The sequence below is a fragment of the Bacillus rossius genome, chromosome 7 (genome assembly GCF_032445375.1).
Source record: "Bacillus rossius redtenbacheri isolate Brsri chromosome 7, Brsri_v3, whole genome shotgun sequence".
Classification (NCBI taxonomy): Eukaryota; Metazoa; Arthropoda; class Insecta; order Phasmatodea; family Bacillidae; genus Bacillus; species Bacillus rossius.
Genome location: NC_086335.1, coordinates 38,057,786 through 38,075,438, shown reverse-complemented (window position 1 = coordinate 38,075,438; position 17,653 = coordinate 38,057,786). Strand labels below are relative to the sequence as shown.

At 32.5% G+C, this 17,653-nt stretch overlaps 1 protein-coding gene across 1 annotated transcript; it reads left to right on the top strand.

The window, feature by feature from the left end:
* Positions 1-1,962: 1,962 nt before the first annotated feature.
* Positions 1,963-17,573, top strand: LOC134533836 (E3 ubiquitin-protein ligase SIAH1A-like). The gene has a single exon (XM_063371528.1). The coding sequence runs from the start codon at positions 2,065-2,067 to the stop codon at positions 2,905-2,907; it is 843 nt and encodes a 280-aa protein (XP_063227598.1). The 5' UTR covers positions 1,963-2,064; the 3' UTR covers positions 2,908-17,573.
* The last annotated feature ends 80 nt before the right edge of the window (positions 17,574-17,653 follow it).

Here is a 17,653-nt window from a genome sequence, read left to right as displayed (position 1 = left end):
CGGCCAAGAGCGCCAAGTAGCTGGGGGCGGCGCAGCACGACACATAACAGCTGATATAATATGTTTAACGATTATTGAAACTAGATGAAAATAGATTTTTGTAACAGTTTGGAATGTTTATATTGATATAAGTAATTATTTAAAGTCCACAGTGACCTATTTATGATTTGTAATAAGTAAAAAAGTAAAAAAAAAAAACAAGCCTGCTTACATTTGATTGTTGACAAAATCTTAGGCTTACGTGATGTATTTTGAGGCAAGGGAAATTTTTTTTGGGGTGTCCGGCGGGGGGGGGGGGGGGGGGGTCGGCATTAAGGTTTTTCGGTTTTTCGCCTTGGGCGCCAATTTACCTTGCACCGGCCCTGATGCCAGGAATGTCTAATCTGAATTACAATATAACATCTCAACATATTTAATGAACAAGTCTAGTGATTATACGGACTAATTTATGGACATAGTGGGTTCATGCATGGAAGGTACAGTAGCACAGAAACTGTTACATGTAGGTATGGAAGATGCTTAAATAGCACCATTTTTGCGTGGGAGGGCCCCCGGACCCCCCACTTTATTGGTGTGGTATGTGCAAAAAAAGAGGGGGGGGGGGGGGGCGCATGAATCCATTCATGCCCCGGGTGCCAGAGACTCTAGTTGTGGCCCTGTATGTAGGGATAAGTATTATTTAATCAATTGAAGACTGTTGATAAAAATATTTTTTCAGGGAAATTCGCCAGTAATTTTTCACATACCTACATAAGAAACTTTCCAAAATTCATATCATCGAGGTTATCTCCAGAATTTTTCGTTGGCTGAAAATAAGCGAACCATTTAGAGCAAAGTCTTTTCTTCTCTATGCATTCACAATAATTAGTTTATTAAGTTTTTCTCTGAAGGTTCAATCGCCATTTTCTTGCAAAGCCTTATTTAACTTCAAATATTAGGACCGATTCATTTAGAGAATGTAACTCCCCTTTTCCACCCGCCTGCTTTGTTTTCTTACCTGAGGGTGTTAAAATTTCAAAATGGTTTTAGTTTTTTGCTTTATATCTGTCAAAATTCGTTCGATAGTTGCTATTGAAACAACTATTATAGCACTAGTTGTTTCAGTGACATTATATGTCAAAATTTCATTGAAAAGTGTTACAGATTTGTGAAATTCATCCTCTTGTGCTTGTCCCTGCAATGGTAAACCCGGTTGTACGCGATTAAAATTCCGATTCACATGCCAGTCCGTAAATTGAATCCTGTATTTCATACCGCTCGCCACCGATATTTTAAGCTAGCAGATGCATAACTTGCTCCCTCCAGTTCCGCACGAGCTCATCATGGGACTGCTCGGTCACAGTGTTTTTGTCCCTCATCGCTTTATATATTGGTTCTCTGATAATCTGTGCTATGCATATAAAAATTTCAATTTAATAATAAACGAAAATAATTGAATAATAAATAATAATGGCTGCTTTGTGACGGTAATTAACATATGTCAAGGTATTGAATTACAAAAGTAATTTTTGTACATAATAAGAATTAAATATATTACATAATACAAATTTGGTACTTTATAACGAAATAGGCAGCTGTAAACTTGTTAAGACTAATAAATATCTGATGGATTATATAAACATAACCATTTGAAATTGCTTTGGATGAAAATAATTCCTTTTTCATGTATTATCAAGTTCTTGGTAGGAATAGGAATTATTACAAACTCTGTTTTATTCGCACATTGGGTGCAGATATTTGCAGCTGAATTGAGATTTTAAAAAATATTGGAGGTGGGGAATGTTATTACGTAATAAAAATATATTATGGTGACTCAAGATTTTGTAATAATGTTACGCAAACTTCGTATGTCAATAAATTAGAATGTCAACTGTTCTTTTAAAAATTTGAAAAATGTTTTTTTTTCTCGGTAGTTGGTGTAACTGAATGAGTTTGTCCAATTGTCATCAGATGTTTCATGTAAAGAGAAGACACTTAGAGAGTGTTTTTGTAATTATGTGAAATGTTTGACTATTGAGTTTGACGTAGTTTTATCGACTTAAATAACTGATTCGGAAATCTGTGATGAGTAGTCAAGGAAATATGAGTTCATCAAAACGACGCGGAATTTCTAGTGGGTCGTCGGGAGGAGCCTCGTCAAGCAACTCCAACACAACAGACTTAGCTAGTCTCTTCGAATGCCCCGTGTGCTTTGACTATGTTTTACCTCCAATTCTTCAATGTCAAAGTGGGCATTTAGTTTGCTCTAGCTGCAAACCAAAATTAACATGTTGCCCGACTTGCAGAGGGCCCCTGGGAAACATCCGAAACCTCGCCATGGAAAAGGTGGCGAGCACTGTGATGTTCCCCTGCAAGTATTCAACAACTGGCTGTGGTGTGTCCCTTCTCCACACGGAGAAAGCAGAACACGAAGAAGGTTGTGAGTTTCGCCCATATTCCTGTCCTTGTCCTGGGGCGTCTTGCAAGTGGCAAGGCTCGTTAGAACAGGTAATGCCCCATCTAATGATGTCACACAAGTCTATTACCACCTTGCAAGGAGAAGATATAGTATTCCTTGCAACCGACATTAACCTCCCTGGGGCCGTTGACTGGGTTATGATGCAGTCATGTTTCAATCATCATTTTATGCTTGTTTTAGAAAAACAGGAAAAATTTGATGGTCATACACAGTTCTTTGCGATCGTTCAGTTGATTGGCTCACGTAAACAAGCTGAGAGCTTTGCGTATCGATTGGAGTTGAATGGACAGAGGCGACGCCTGACGTGGGAGGCGACTCCACGTTCTATTCACGAAGGTGTTGCATCTGCAATAATGAACTCTGACTGCATGGTGTTCGATACTAGTATTGCCCAGTTATTTGCTGACAATGGTAACTTGGGAATCAATGTTACTATTTCAATGGTGTAATTTATTTAAGAAAAGAGGTTAATATGTTTCATTGAAGAATATTGTATATTTATTTTATAGTTAAATATGATGACACCAAATGGTGCTAAAAGCATATACCATAGACATAGGCTCTAGCCTCTGGCCTAATTACAGTACCTTGGCCATTTTGATACATTCTACACTTATTGGAGTGTTTTGTGAAGCTCTTTTATTTAGTCACACATTGACATTTTCAACTTATTGGTAGAATACTTGCAAATCATATAGGTATATGAACTCAAAAAAAAAAAAATTTAGCACCTTGCAATGTATTTTAAACAAAATTTGACTTACAATTATTAATGATAATTTTGCAGTTTAGTGGCTAAATGTTTTGGAATACTGACATCTTCAAGAACTTTATAGTTAAAGAGCCATGGAAAATGGGGAAGGGGTTACAGCCTATGTATGACCTTGGGAAAAATTGAGGTAAATAAATCATGAAACAGGGTAACCATAACTAAAATTTTTCACAACATTTATGTTCTAAAGTATTACTCTGAAGAAACGTCATCATTTAAATGATAAAGTGCATTGCACCCACCTACTCTGTAGATAACAAGCACAGTATTTGCTAGCGATATTGTTCAGAATAGTCATTCATATGGGAAAAAAAGGTGCCTATAGCAGTAATAAATATACTTAAAGTGTTTTCATATGGCATATTTTGAAATTTGTTTTAAGTTTTTTAAAACTTAAAATTCAAGTTTAAGAGGTCCTACAGTCCTGAACAGACCTTGATTTCCCAGTTTGAAGTTTCAAGGCCTTGAAAAGTCCTTCTTTTGCTTGTGGCCTTACAAATCCTTGAATATTCAGTAAATCCGATTAAGTGCGGCTTTTTCTTAGAAAAAACTCAAAATACAAAATAGTGTTTTTAGTACTTCAGATATTCCTTGAAAATATCATTTTGAAATTCATACTGGATTCTGAAATGCGAATGGAGATGAACTCCAGCAAAATTGTGTGGTGAAAGCATTAAAAACTAGAAAAGGTTTGTTTTTAAAACTATCAAAATCATAGCGACAAACAAAGTTCTGCAAGTTAAATAATTTTCTATCAATATTTACTACTCTTTAAATCGCTTGAGTACACAATTTTTTGCAATCTTCAACGTCATTCTCAAATACTGAGATTTATAGAATCCTATCAAATTCTACCTCTTTCCCACCTTCCCCCACACTATTTAATTATTTAAAGACATTTTAAATTTATTAATCTTTCCACTATCAACTCTTTCTCTTTGTTTTTATTGTCTCAACAAATGCATTACTTGACCTCATAAATTTAATGATTTTCCTAACCTTGGAAATTAAATACACACTAAAATCCTATACTTAACCTTGGAATTTAAATTGAAATCCAGTGAGCACAACCCACACCAATATAAAGTGACAAAAAAATACATAAGAGCACTTTCATACCTCAAAAGTATTTGCAGTTCCAAATAACAACGTTCAAAATTTTAGTGACATTATGAAAGCAATGAAATATTTTTTAAAATGGTTATTTTTTCAGTTATTCAAAACTATGGAAAATGTTTTAAATGACTCAAACCATGACAGCTTCAAAATGATCAAAGAAAAAACAGTTGAAATGGAAAATGATCAATTTCATAAACTATCAAAACAATGAAACCATTTAAATATTTTACATAATAGAAGGTGTCACACTTTCTAAAAACTAAAATTTTTAAAAAAATACAGAAAATTGAAAGAAAACCTTCTTTGAATTAAAAAAAAAATATTGATAAGTGCATGGTTGCGAAACAAAACATTAGTTTTAAGATTAACCACAATCATCCAAAACCTTTTTGTGGCACAATTGACAGACAATCAAATAATAGTCATAATCTTTGTACAGCATAGCCTTAACCTTGTGTAAGCAAAGTAATTGCGAATACATTGTTGTCAGGTAATGAACTAATACAGCCATGCCCTGGTACAGAATCAAGGATAATTATAGAAAGTAGGTTATAGGTACCAGTGTCAGATTTAAATTTGTGTGTGTGTGTTGAAAAGCCACGAAAAGCCACACTTATTCAGTATTACTAGTATTATGTATTTTTATTTGGAATTGGGGTCAGCGTCCTATTGCATATTATAGAATAAGTACAGAGTAGGCCTAACTACTGAATTGCACCATGATTGTCTGTTATGTATTTTGTCTAGAATGTTGTTCAAAACATATTTGTGATTATTTTATTGAAATGTTTCTTGAATGATTTATGTAGTTGATGTGGACTGCAAATGAGACATATAAACTTAACTGACATCAGCATTGGCAGTTTGATCCTTACAACTGTTCTTTTGAACTCTTGATTAGTTCTTTAACATATACCCATATTAGCTGTAACAACCCTTTTAAATGACAAAGTTGGTCATGAATGTAATTTTTGCTTGCATGTACATGTTGCGTTATATATAATAAAAATTTTATTTTTGTTTCAGTTCAAGTGATGTATTTCCCCCCCCCCCCCCCCCCCCCCCCCCCCCCCCCCCCCCCCCCCCCCCCTTCTGTGTTACAAATCTCCCATTTTTTTGCTTCGTGACTAAGAAAATCAGCATAAAAAAAATTGAGGGGCAAGTGTATGTGATTGAGAAACATCATTTTTTTTGCTCGGGAAGTTGTTTAGTGCAAATTTGCTGCAATGTGCAAAATAAATTTCCTAGTGTAGGGTTTTAAGTTTATCTTGGCTACATGGGACGAGCTAGTATCACTGCCTAAGCATGGGTGTATCTACAAGGGACTCTAAATTAACTATTCATGTACATGCATGTACGTATTCATGTATCCATATATGAAAAAAAAAATGCAATTAAGCTCATCCCTAAGTATAATTTTTTTTCTTACATGCTCATGTTCTGTTTTAACATGCACAAATTATACTGTGCTACAAAACAATAAAAATAAATATGTGTATACCTATAGCTAAGCTAATGTGCTAAAATGAAAATTTAAAACATTACAACTGCGTTAAATAACTACATTTCCAAAATGGGTAACTTTTCTATCCAGCACAAAGGTGGTAGGTACCGTGTGCATATGACCAAGGAAACATTTTGTCATGACTCGCTACCAGTTAAACTGTTTGCTTGGTAGTGTGCCGTGGCCTAGCCCAGCCCGGGGGCAGGTTTCAGCCTCTGAATGGCCCGCCACGCCCTGGTCGCCATCCCGGCCTTCAGACCTTACAGTTCGCCCTCGATCACCACGATGAGTATTCAGATTTTCGCTAATTCCAGATCCTGATGATGAAATATTTACAAAATTGTACCGTGGATGTAAATTCTTACGCATTACCCATATGTGGAAACTCACGATATTAACTTACGGCAAATGACATTGGTGCAATCGAACAATAAAGTTTTAGTTGCAAATACTTTCCTGACTTTTGTACAAACTGCTGGTAATGAGTAGCTCATTTCTAGCTATGAAATTTGCAGCTTGTAAATATAGTGAGTGGAACATCCATATAAAATACCCTTGATAAAAAAATTGCATGGAAATTCAATAATTCAACATGTTTGGAGAGGGGAGAGAGAGAGAGAATGAATGTGTGTGTACATACTTCTTATGTGTTTCTGACATTCTCTAATCCCTAATAAGGGTGGGATATGTCACAGTAGCTCTCCCAAGCAGGCAGATGTTTTATTTTATTTATTTATTTATTCATTCAATTTTTGTTCTGTAGATCCCATATGGGGGTAAGGACTCCGGGATATAGAACAAGTCAATTAATACAAATATATACATATATACAAACAAACTGTACAACCACAAAAACTAAATATTACAGAGTACTTTTACATTTCAAAAGTAAGAAATAGAGATAAAAAAAAAAAGAACATGGGTACATACGAAATTGTATAAACTGAAGTCTAAAGCTCAGAGTGAAGAGTTGAAGTCTTGATTTTAATTTGTAGGGACCCTCAATGAAAGTCTGAGATTGTAGAGAATAGGATTATTTCAATTGCAATACAAAACGTAAAGCAGAGTTAAATTTTTAATTGAATGACTGCTCTAGTCCACTCAGGGAAATGCAAAAATTTATTAGTATTGCACCACCTCTCACAGGGCACAATACTGAAGTGAGAAGCAATGAACAGATGTTGAGCACCAGTACTTTTCAGAATGGTTGCAGAGTTTTGCTTGTGTTATAGTTGGTAATTAAAGGGCAAAATATGTAAATAAAGAGAAAAAGTTTCACATGGACCAATTTAAGCACAGGTCAACAACTGTGGATGCTAAATGTTATGCTTACTTGGTGAAGCAGTTATTAATTGTTTATGATTTGTGATAACAGTGTGTACCGTATACTATAACTGTTTTTTTTTTCTCGTAGAAATGTGTATTTCTTTCAAAAAAATTAGTTGTCAAATAGGTGTGTGTACTGAATCACTTGCGCAAAAATTTCAAGTTAAGAAGAAGAAAAAATTGACAACAAAACTCAGTATTCTGTTGCAAAAAACTGAGTTTAGAATTCCTGATTTGTTTTGCAGCTATGAATAAACAATGAATAAACAAAAAACTTAATAAACCTAAATGTATTTGGCAGTTGTCAGTTTCTATCAGCATCACACTAGCCACTAGACTCAAATTATCACTAATTTTAATATTGTTTATTTATTAGTTTTGGGTATTAATAATTTTTTTGGTGTGTGTCAATGCCTTGTTTATTGTGATATAAAATATTTAGACTCATTCCATTTATTTGCATGGCATAATCTGAAGACATCCATTGTGCTTTATATTCAAATAAAACTTTTCAAGTCCTAAATATATGGTAAAATGTTACTATAGTAAAAATGTCTTTATTGGTGACTAAAGCATTGTTCACATAATGTATAGTGCATCTAGCACTAGTCCTTGGAAACTAACTATTGCAATAATATCCTTAATAAAGGTACAATAATATATAGATGCAAATTACTGGGTGAAAAAAAAAAACTACAAGGATTAAAACCATATAGTGCTCATGGAAGCACTGAAACTAGTGTTGGAAACGTGCAAATGACATGAAGTCCAGAAGGCACTGTTTTCGAATGGTGTTCTTTAGTTCTTAGTCGATCGAGGGTGGAACACGTGAATTTTATCCTGTTACGCGGTCAAGAGGGAAGGGAAGAAGACTTTGGTAGCTGCAGTAATCTGGCTTGATCATGAAGCAGGAAAACTTTTGTGGGTTTTCCTCTGATTTGCTTAGAAAAAAATGCCATCGTTTGAAAATAGTTCATTTCAGACCATAAGTCTGTGAGACTTTAGTTTTCAATTAATTTTTCGAATACATGTTACACTGTTCCAATAGGTTATCCAGAAATGTTTTGTTTAGTCAATAGGCCTACTAATGGCTTTCCCAGATAGTTTCTACACTTGACATATTTGATGTTTTGATTTCTACCACCATGTTTGATGAACATTATTTAAAGTGACTTTTTTTTTTTTTTTTTTTTTTCCAATTTTGATAGTTGTATTTGGAAGAAGGTTTTCTTTTATGTCTTTTATTCTTCATAACCTTGTAAATTCTTTTTCATCTAAATTCGGAGGAATTCTGACATCTATCATGGTTCTTGTATTTGCATCCTACATTCTGTCAACAGTGCTTAGTTAAATGTGACCCACATGTAGCTACACTGTTGTAACGTACCTACCATCGTTACAGCTGTGTTACATCATTAACAGTAAGGATAAGATGGCATTGTTTGTATGGATATTTTTGAGAACAATAATTTTTTTCTTACATCCAAACATATCTCTGCCTAATTTTTTTTTTTGTGAGATATTTCAGGTTAGCTGAAGGTGAGAAGAAAAAATGTGCATCACAAGTAAATTTTTTAAAATTTTGAATTTTTTTATGTAGTTACAGTGTAGTCATTTAATGTACACCACACTGTGGGTTGTGGCTAAATTACAGTTGCCTTCACAGTGTTTAATTATCATGCATGTTCATGAACCATAACTTTCACAGGTTAGTAAATCTTGCAAAAGTGTTAAAATGCAAGATTTGTGTTTCTGAAACTTGTATAGTAATCATGTGAAAGTACTTGTAATTTTAATGACTGTTTATGTTAGTATACTTCTGTGAAGTTGCAGTTATATTTTGACCAAAAAATAATATGTACTGCTTATACAGTATTGATCTCGTTGGGAAATTGTGTTATAGGAAGTGGTCTATATATAATTTTTCCATAAAACTCTATGTTGGCATGGTATCATGATATGTGATTTACAAAACTATTAAAACAACATACTGTAACCCAGACAAAATGCTTGTAGAAATTAAAGGTGTTGTGATGGCCAAGTAGTTTTACATGTCTTACTAAGAATAAAATCTGTGAAAGTATTGTTTCACAAGCGTTAGAAGAGACAGGAAATTGTAAATAAATTTTTATTGGCATTTAATGTAAGTTTGTTAACATGTATGTAAACATGTACACATGCTAATTTGAATAGTCATATATCAGGTGACGAGTCATTGTTTGTGGTAATTTGTTAGGTTGGCATTGAATATGAGTAACATTTGTGCTGCAAATGGAAATTCATAACTGAGTACTTTTATCAAAATAACATTTCTAATGTTATTTATTGAAACTAATCTACTATTTTCTGAAATTCATGACTGAATTTGCCCTTAAAAAGGTTAATGAATAACAGCAGAGCTAAGTACCAGTATATGATGTTTCTGTGAAACATCTACGTATGTTATGTCAGAGATTTAATTTTAAAGATTTTCTTAACATTCAGAAGCTAACTGTTCACATGTGTAATACACTGGAAATAAATTATTAATTGCAACTTGGTATTTTTGTATCATTCGTAAATTATTTCCCATTAAGCTTAATTACATCATTGCTAATGATCAATTTATAATACTATATTTTACTAAACATTTTTGATTTTCAGTTCCAGGTTAAAATTTTTGGAATAGTAAAAATCTTTGCATTTGAAGTCTCATTTCAAATAATTTTTTTTTATGAGCAATGTTATTTGTTTTAGATTAAATGCAAAGAACCTTGTAGACTGCCAAGTTAAAATGTTAAAAAAACCAGTGTCAAATAATATCCCTCCCTGAAATAAAATTTGGTTGTTGGCGTTTTCCATTAGAATAAATTTCAACTAAAATAGCAGCATATTTAAAATTTCAGTTAGGTTGTGTTTTAACTAGTTAATTTACTAAATGGTCCTAACGAGCTAAGGGGTAGCTTTTTTTTTTTACGGACACTCTTCAAAACAAAAATATGGCAATAATTTTGCTTAACATTAAGTGTGGTTATGTAGAAACTAGTTATCTGTCAGCAGAGAAAATTATTAAAATAACTCATTTGTGGGAATTAAAACTAACAGTAATGCAGGTCCTAGTGAGAGAGTTCATTATCTGTGTTTTGGGGGAAGATTTTTGGTCACCATTTTGTGAGAGTATGTCACGCATATGTCTTTGCCAGTTGAGCCAAATTTTCACAAAAAGAGACTTGACACAGTGCCTGCTCCATTTTTAGCTAAAGAAGACTTAAGAATGTTTCACATTTTGAATAGGCAGTGTACAAGGGATGATTAAAAAGTAATGCCTCCATTGACATAACATTTTATTTTTTACTTGATTTTTCACAATTTTTGTTGTACCTGAAAGCTATGTGTGTTATTTTCACTTTTTGACATTGTCCCCATCCCTTTCCAAGTACTTGCGCTAACACATGGCTTGTTGGGCAAACCCATTGGAGATGAATTCCATTGGTTGTTGTCAACACCATGCATGAATGGTATTTTTCACTTTGTCAGAATGAAAATGATGTTCTTTAAGGTACTGTTTCATCTTTAGGAAGAGATGAAAATTGCAAGTTTGGGACTGTATGGCGGGTGCGGTAGAACCTCCTTGAACTGCATGCTTGCAGTTATCTCTCTTGTGTTTCTCGTTGCAGAATACGGTGCAACTGTGCGCGGAGCTTCTCTAACATTTCCACATAGAATACGAGTTTATCATGGTTTCCTTTTGCAAGAAGTCAATGAGCACAAAACCATGTAAATCCCCCCCCCCCCCCCCAAAAAAAAATGGTGGCCATGACTTTCCCTACAGACGGGAATGCCTGGAATCTTGGGATATGGCTATGTGCAATTGCATACGTTCTCGGGGTCAAAATGATGTGCCCATGATTCATCTTCCATAAGAATGCACTAGAGAAATGCTTGTACTGTTGGGCCAACAGATTCTGGCAAACTTTCTTTCTCTGCGTCCGCATCTGCGGTCCCCAACACGCACACACCTTGATACCCCAGCACCTCGGTTACGATAAAGTCCACTTCATGTGATCGACACAATTTTGATGCTGCATAAATGTGCAGCGGGATCATCCACTATGGAGTTGATCAAGCACACTAGAGGTCACCAGATTTGCTTCTTTGAATTTCCTGGACCACTGTCTCACTGTACTGACATCAACAGTAACGTCGCTATTAGCAGTGGTCATTTGGCGTTTAATTTGGATAGGCTCGCAACACCAATTGTCAAAAACTCGATGACACCTCGCAGCTTCATAATTTCCATGTTGGTCACCATTTTCTGTAGTTTTCAACAGACGAATGACACCTTGGAGGAAAGGATATAAGATATGTGCATAGAGAACACATGCGGTTTTCAGTTAAACAAGAATTTAGAAAATTAGGTAAAAAATTTAAAAAAAATTATGGTCACGGAGGCATTACTTTTCAATCAAGTAGTGTAGCTCCATTCAACAGGAAAGACAGAACTGCTCTGGCATTGATGATATCAGATGCCTGGTTAGAACGTGTGGCTTGACTGCTTACAAAGGGAATAGTGCAAGCGTTGTCAGTATGTTCAAACTTTACTTGCAGAATATGACTATGAGGTGATGAGTGTCTCAATCATGGCATTGGCTTATTGTTTACCAATTTGTATAATTATTAAAAATGTAATTTACTGCGGAAAATGCTTTATTTCAGTGACAGATAGTTCTTTAATCCGACACATTTGGGACTGTGGCCATTCTGGATTAGTGATTTTGCTGGAATATAAAATATCAATACAGTTTTAACTCGAATAACAAAAAAAAAATAATATAGCTACATTACAATGTATCTAAAGTTGTAATAAATGACTCCATAGGAGGAAAAACTGCAGATTATGGTCTTTAAAAAATTATTATGGAACTTTACCTTTGAAAACCCTTTATAAAACGGGAAACGTTGCACTGAAACGAAATTAGTTGGTATCTGAGTTGACAAAAAAAGACGGCAGCACAGTGAGCGACTTGGCAATCAAGGTCAACTTCCAGAATCCACCCAAAAAAATCTGAACACGAATGGCTCTATTGGCGGCGTAGTAACAGAATTTGCGGAACCATAGAACTCCTGTTTTAAGACTTCACTGGATGAGACAATCCTTGAATAACAAAACTATAACAGTTAACAAGAAAAATCATAACAAATACAATAAGGTGGCTAAGATGGTGTGGCTGGATGTGAGAGTAGTTCATGTTTAACACATCATTAGTCTATTCTTAAAAAAAAAAAAAAAATTAGAGATACCATTAAGAATGAAATGCCAACGAAATGCACTGAAATGCTATTGACAAAACCACTGGTGACACAAGTTAAACACTGCACTCTCTTAGACACACAGGAATGCTGTTTTTTTTAAAAGTCACATGCACTTGCAAGCAGTGGTAAATGCACCAGGGATGCAACACTGTGCATTAGCCTCTAGAGTTGCAGTTGAACGTAATTTATTTTGTATTAACATAAGGTTTGTGGATAACATTTTTAATCCTAATTATTACATTTCTATTCAACTGTGAGTCACTACTATCACTATTTGGTAGTGTTTCTTCTGAAGTTTACCATAAAGGTAGTCACACTGAATTAAATTTAAAGGCCTTTGAAACTCACTTCTGTCCAAGGATTGTAGTCCAGATTGAGAATTTTTTCAGCTGAGCTGTGATATAGTAGCTGATGTATGTATATATGTTAACATGTTTAAATACTGTCCTTTTCCAGCTTCATTCCAAGTCTCGTTTGCTTACTTGGCAACAAACAAGATTTTTGTCATGCGGTAACATGTCGGGCTTATGTTTAGGAGGTCACTGGTTTGAGCCAGGCCGCCTCTGCACTGGAATAGTTTTCTCTGAGTGGTTTCCCATCCCCATGTGCCACTTTTCTCTGTGATGGTCAGTAATTGCATTAAGCTGTTTTCCAGCACACTGAGTTTTTTTTTTTTTTTTAAAAACCGTTGTTTTGATTTTCCTTTTTAAAGATAACCTTTAAATTAATAAACCTAAGAAATGTTTGACACAAAACTAATGGTTAAAAATATATTTGTAAATAATATTAACATCAACAACAGTTTTCTCACTTGTGGTTTAACCTTACAGCTTGTCAAGATAAGAAAGGAACGTGTTAAATTGGACACTGCGTGGCACAAATCCATCAAGGTATGCAGGAAATACAAGAAAATGTTGAAGGGCTAAAGAAAATACCAAGGAGTATTTTGCACGGATGATTTTTAGTAATACTTTTTGAAGTTTTACTTCTTTAGGCACGTTATGGAAAAATAATGAGAGTGAATTTTTACGATGCACGTGCACCATACAACAAAATTTTGACAGGGAGATGGCAGACCCACGTGTATTAACATAAACCCATATATAATCACATTCATAAAAATTAAGGAACATACCAATCGTATTGAAGTGCCAAATGAAACTTTGTGATAGTGAAACTACCATGGAATATATTTGGTAAACTAGAATTAGTCATAGTAAAGAGTAATTTCAAGTTTTAATAAACGTAAAGATACTGGTATTATACCAATTATTAATTCGTATTCTCCTTGTATGTTTAGTACTGCTGTGGTTATAGTGCACAGCTAATAAGCTAAAGGAATGTGGTTCGAAAGTCGTTTGAGAACTTTTTTTTAAATTTTTTTTTTTTAAAAATTAATTATTAATAGATTATACAAATTGTCATTTAAGCAAATATATATGAATATATTTTATTTGTTTATTGTATTGCTATAATATTACTGAATACATTGCTCAATCCTTTGGATTGATTATTTCATACTAGGTAGACTTAAATCCTTTATTTTTACTTAAAGTAATATTGAATTAATGACATGTTTTAGGAAACTAATTTCCATGAATTCGTATATCTAATAAAAAATAAAACTTTATAATACCAGTAGTACAACTATCCTTTAATACTTAATAATTTATAATCATCTAATGTGTGTAAAAACTACATAGTATTAACTTTTTAATGAATTTGAAGGGCAAAATTTTAATAAAATTCCTTGTCATAAATCAGGACCAAACCGAGGCTTACTATTTTTTCAAATATTTTTTTGTTTTTATTGTAGACATTCATTATATAGCTCTGAAAATCAAATTACTCGATACGTAGCGAATTCTAGCGGCGTGTGAGTCGTGTTCAGTAAATTAGTGATTGATATTGAATACTCATTCCTATAATTAAAAATCTTTATTTATTGTGAATATCAGTGATAGAAATTGTGTATATAAACTTTTTCAACTGTATTTATATAAGTGAGGTTATGTAACTACACGTATGTATAATTTATTTGCTCTATAAATTATTAGATTATTATTTAATCAATAATTAAAATCAATAAATTAGAATAAATATACAGCATATTTATTGATTTTCATTATTTAAAAAAATATTATGATCATTTGACTAAATAAGTTATAACTAAATTATATTGAATACTGAGTACTTATTTAATTAATTTTTGTTACAATAAAATAGTTCAGTGTCTTAAATCAAAAAGAAGTGTATCTTCCAATGTGCGTATATAAGTTCACACACCTTGTGTCTGGTAACAAAATCCCTAAATTACACAGTTTCCAAAGTTACTGAGCTTTTATTTTCTATTTATTAAAAGATCCCTAACCTTGTTAAAAGAATACTCATTAGTAAATATTATGAAAATTAGTAGAAAATGTTTTTCTCAAGTATCCAGGTATTTATTTTCAGGCTAGGATACATAATTGAGACATAGTAATGTACCTTGAACAATTTTAGCGGTTGCAATTTATGTTAAATGTTTAAAATGAATATGTGCTTTATGTTTGTTACTTAAGCAGTTTTAAACTAATTAATGTGGTGTGGCTCTCTAGAAAATTTGTAATATTACTGAACTTTAAAAGTGCACATGAAATTGTACACATGAATTGTGCTTGTACGTGGATAGTATGAAAATGAAACATTTTCAGAAACAATTTTTGTTACGTAATTTCTTATTCTAATCTACATAAAACAAAAAAAAAATTATATTTAAAAAAATACATTACTTTAACTGTTCAGTGGTGAAGTATTATGTATTAGTTACGTCAAGACATGGGTTTATAACTAAGGTGTCAAAGATCAGTTTTCATTTACCTTAAGTTCTTAAGAATTTTGTTGAATGAATAAAGAATTTGGTGGCTTCTATACTTTAGGAGACGCCAGATCTTAGAAAATAAGAAAAGAAAAAGAAAAAGGACAATTTAAAAAAGGGTGCATGGATATAACTTGAATGATATTATTGTAGACACCCCAAACAAAATAAATTAATACAAAAATGCCATGCACATAAGTTGACAAATAAAAAATATTATAGTAGTAGTAGTATATCATTTTGGTTATTTATTTGAAACATTAACGTACAATGGCTAAATAAAAGTGTTTTTATAAAAGTAAATGTTTTTAACATCTAACGTAAATATTTTGTATTTAACTGATTTTTTTATTTTAAATTCCAGTAAATGTATTTTTTGTCTGTTCATTTTCTCAAGACAGTGGATTTTGTTTTGCAAAAATATTAATTGTTCATTCACATCTTATGTTTCTAATTTTATTTTATTTTTAAAAAAAAAAACTATTGTCTTTTTGGTTGAGGTTGGTCATCACAATACTGTTCCTACAGTAATGGTTAATTTAGTCTCTAATCTGTTTGCATGATGGAGAGATTTGGTAGTTACTTCTTTACAAAGGCAAAGATTGATGCTAAACAAAGTTAGTAAATGATTAATGTCAGTGCTGTCTGATATTCCTTATGTAAGGCAACTATTTTATAATCATTTTTTTTTATAACCACTGCTAGGTAATGGAATGTTAAAACACTGTGGCGGAGTATAGCAGTCATTAAAAGTTGGTATTCAATGTTTTACCATAATTTTCTAAAAGGGTAATTTTTTAAATTAGAAAAATACTGGAGTCAAAAAGCCTGAGTTTGCTGTGAAGTTGAATCAGATTCATTAGACTGTTATAAAATCATATCAGTGCTTTTAATTATGAGGAAATTTTGTATTTATTTTGTACAAATTCAAACACAATTACTACTCTATTACCACCTCTAAACTTATGCTAATGCTGTAATCTTGTAATTAGTGCTTGTATAATATGAATTATGTTTACCTCTGTTTATGTAAGTATGTACAAAGATACTGTTAAGTTCAAACATATACTTTTTTCTATGACTTTCCTCTTAGGTTTTTTTTTTTTTTATATTATCGTAGGCAAATACATTAAAGTTTATGTTTGGAAATTTTCTGAAAAACATAAAAAAAAAAGCTTCAATTTCATTTAACTGTAACAATTTGTACATTTCTTTTGCCTTTTTACTTGTACATGTAATAAAATGTTATTTATATTATATAATTTATTTGCTACTTGTGATTTAAATAAGTAAAATTTTTTGTGTATATTCATTAGTCACATATGCCATCATATTCACACAGAAATGCACATTATATTTTACACTTGTAGACTTTACTTGCATTTCCTACATGCATGTCCACCTCACGTGTAGCAATGAAATCAGTGATATTGTCTTTAAAATAAGTGTGATTGTAACATTGGCCTGCACTGCTGTGGTTTATTGGAAATCGAACTAACTTGTGTTAGAATTTTCTTTCACTGCTATAGGTTTTGTATAAAAAATACTTGTACATATTTAAAAAAACAGTTCAAAATTAGGTGTGTTTCATTCTAAATAAATGTTAAAATTTACCTCTTGTTTGGAAAAACATTAAGCCATATTTCTTTTTTGGGAAAAAAACATTTTCCTTCAAGAAATTTTTCGAAGTGGACATGTTTTCCACTCTGTTATTGCCAGACTTGTGTGATTTTTATAAATGGTTGAAATTTTGAATACGGATGACATCTGAAAATAATATTCTAGATACCTACTATTGAATATGTAATTGCATGAATTACTTTTCACTCTTCCATAAAATTATTTGTGTATACCTGTACATATGCTCACATAATTATGATTTATCATAAATGCTATCACTGTAAAGTAGTAGGGAGGATTGTGGAGAATTTATTGTTCACTTGTGGAGTGCAAAAATCAGGAACCACTAGCACATCACTTAAATAAGGGATATACATATATATACTTTTTTTGCTTGCTATAACTATGTAATTTATTTCAGAATCATACTCATTTTATGCTGCATTATGCTTCAAAAATTAGAGCTTTTGAACTATGGAGTAAGTGAAATGAATTTACACTATAGTATTTAACTAGTTATTTGTGTTATTGATTCCCGAAACTGTACAGTATTTAACTATTACATGCATTAAAATATGTACATATATATATGTATATATATACATTTATTTTGGAGATACATGTTTTGTGGCAGAAAAAAAAAATAATGTCAATAAAAAATTGTGTTTTCTCTTTTGTATCCTTTTCCTTTATTTTTTTTTGTTG

Excerpts from the sequence above, each read along its gene's own strand:
- LOC134533836 (XM_063371528.1), top strand. The coding sequence starts at position 2,065 with ATGAGTAGTCAAGGAAATATGAGTTCATCAAAACGACGCGGAATTTCT.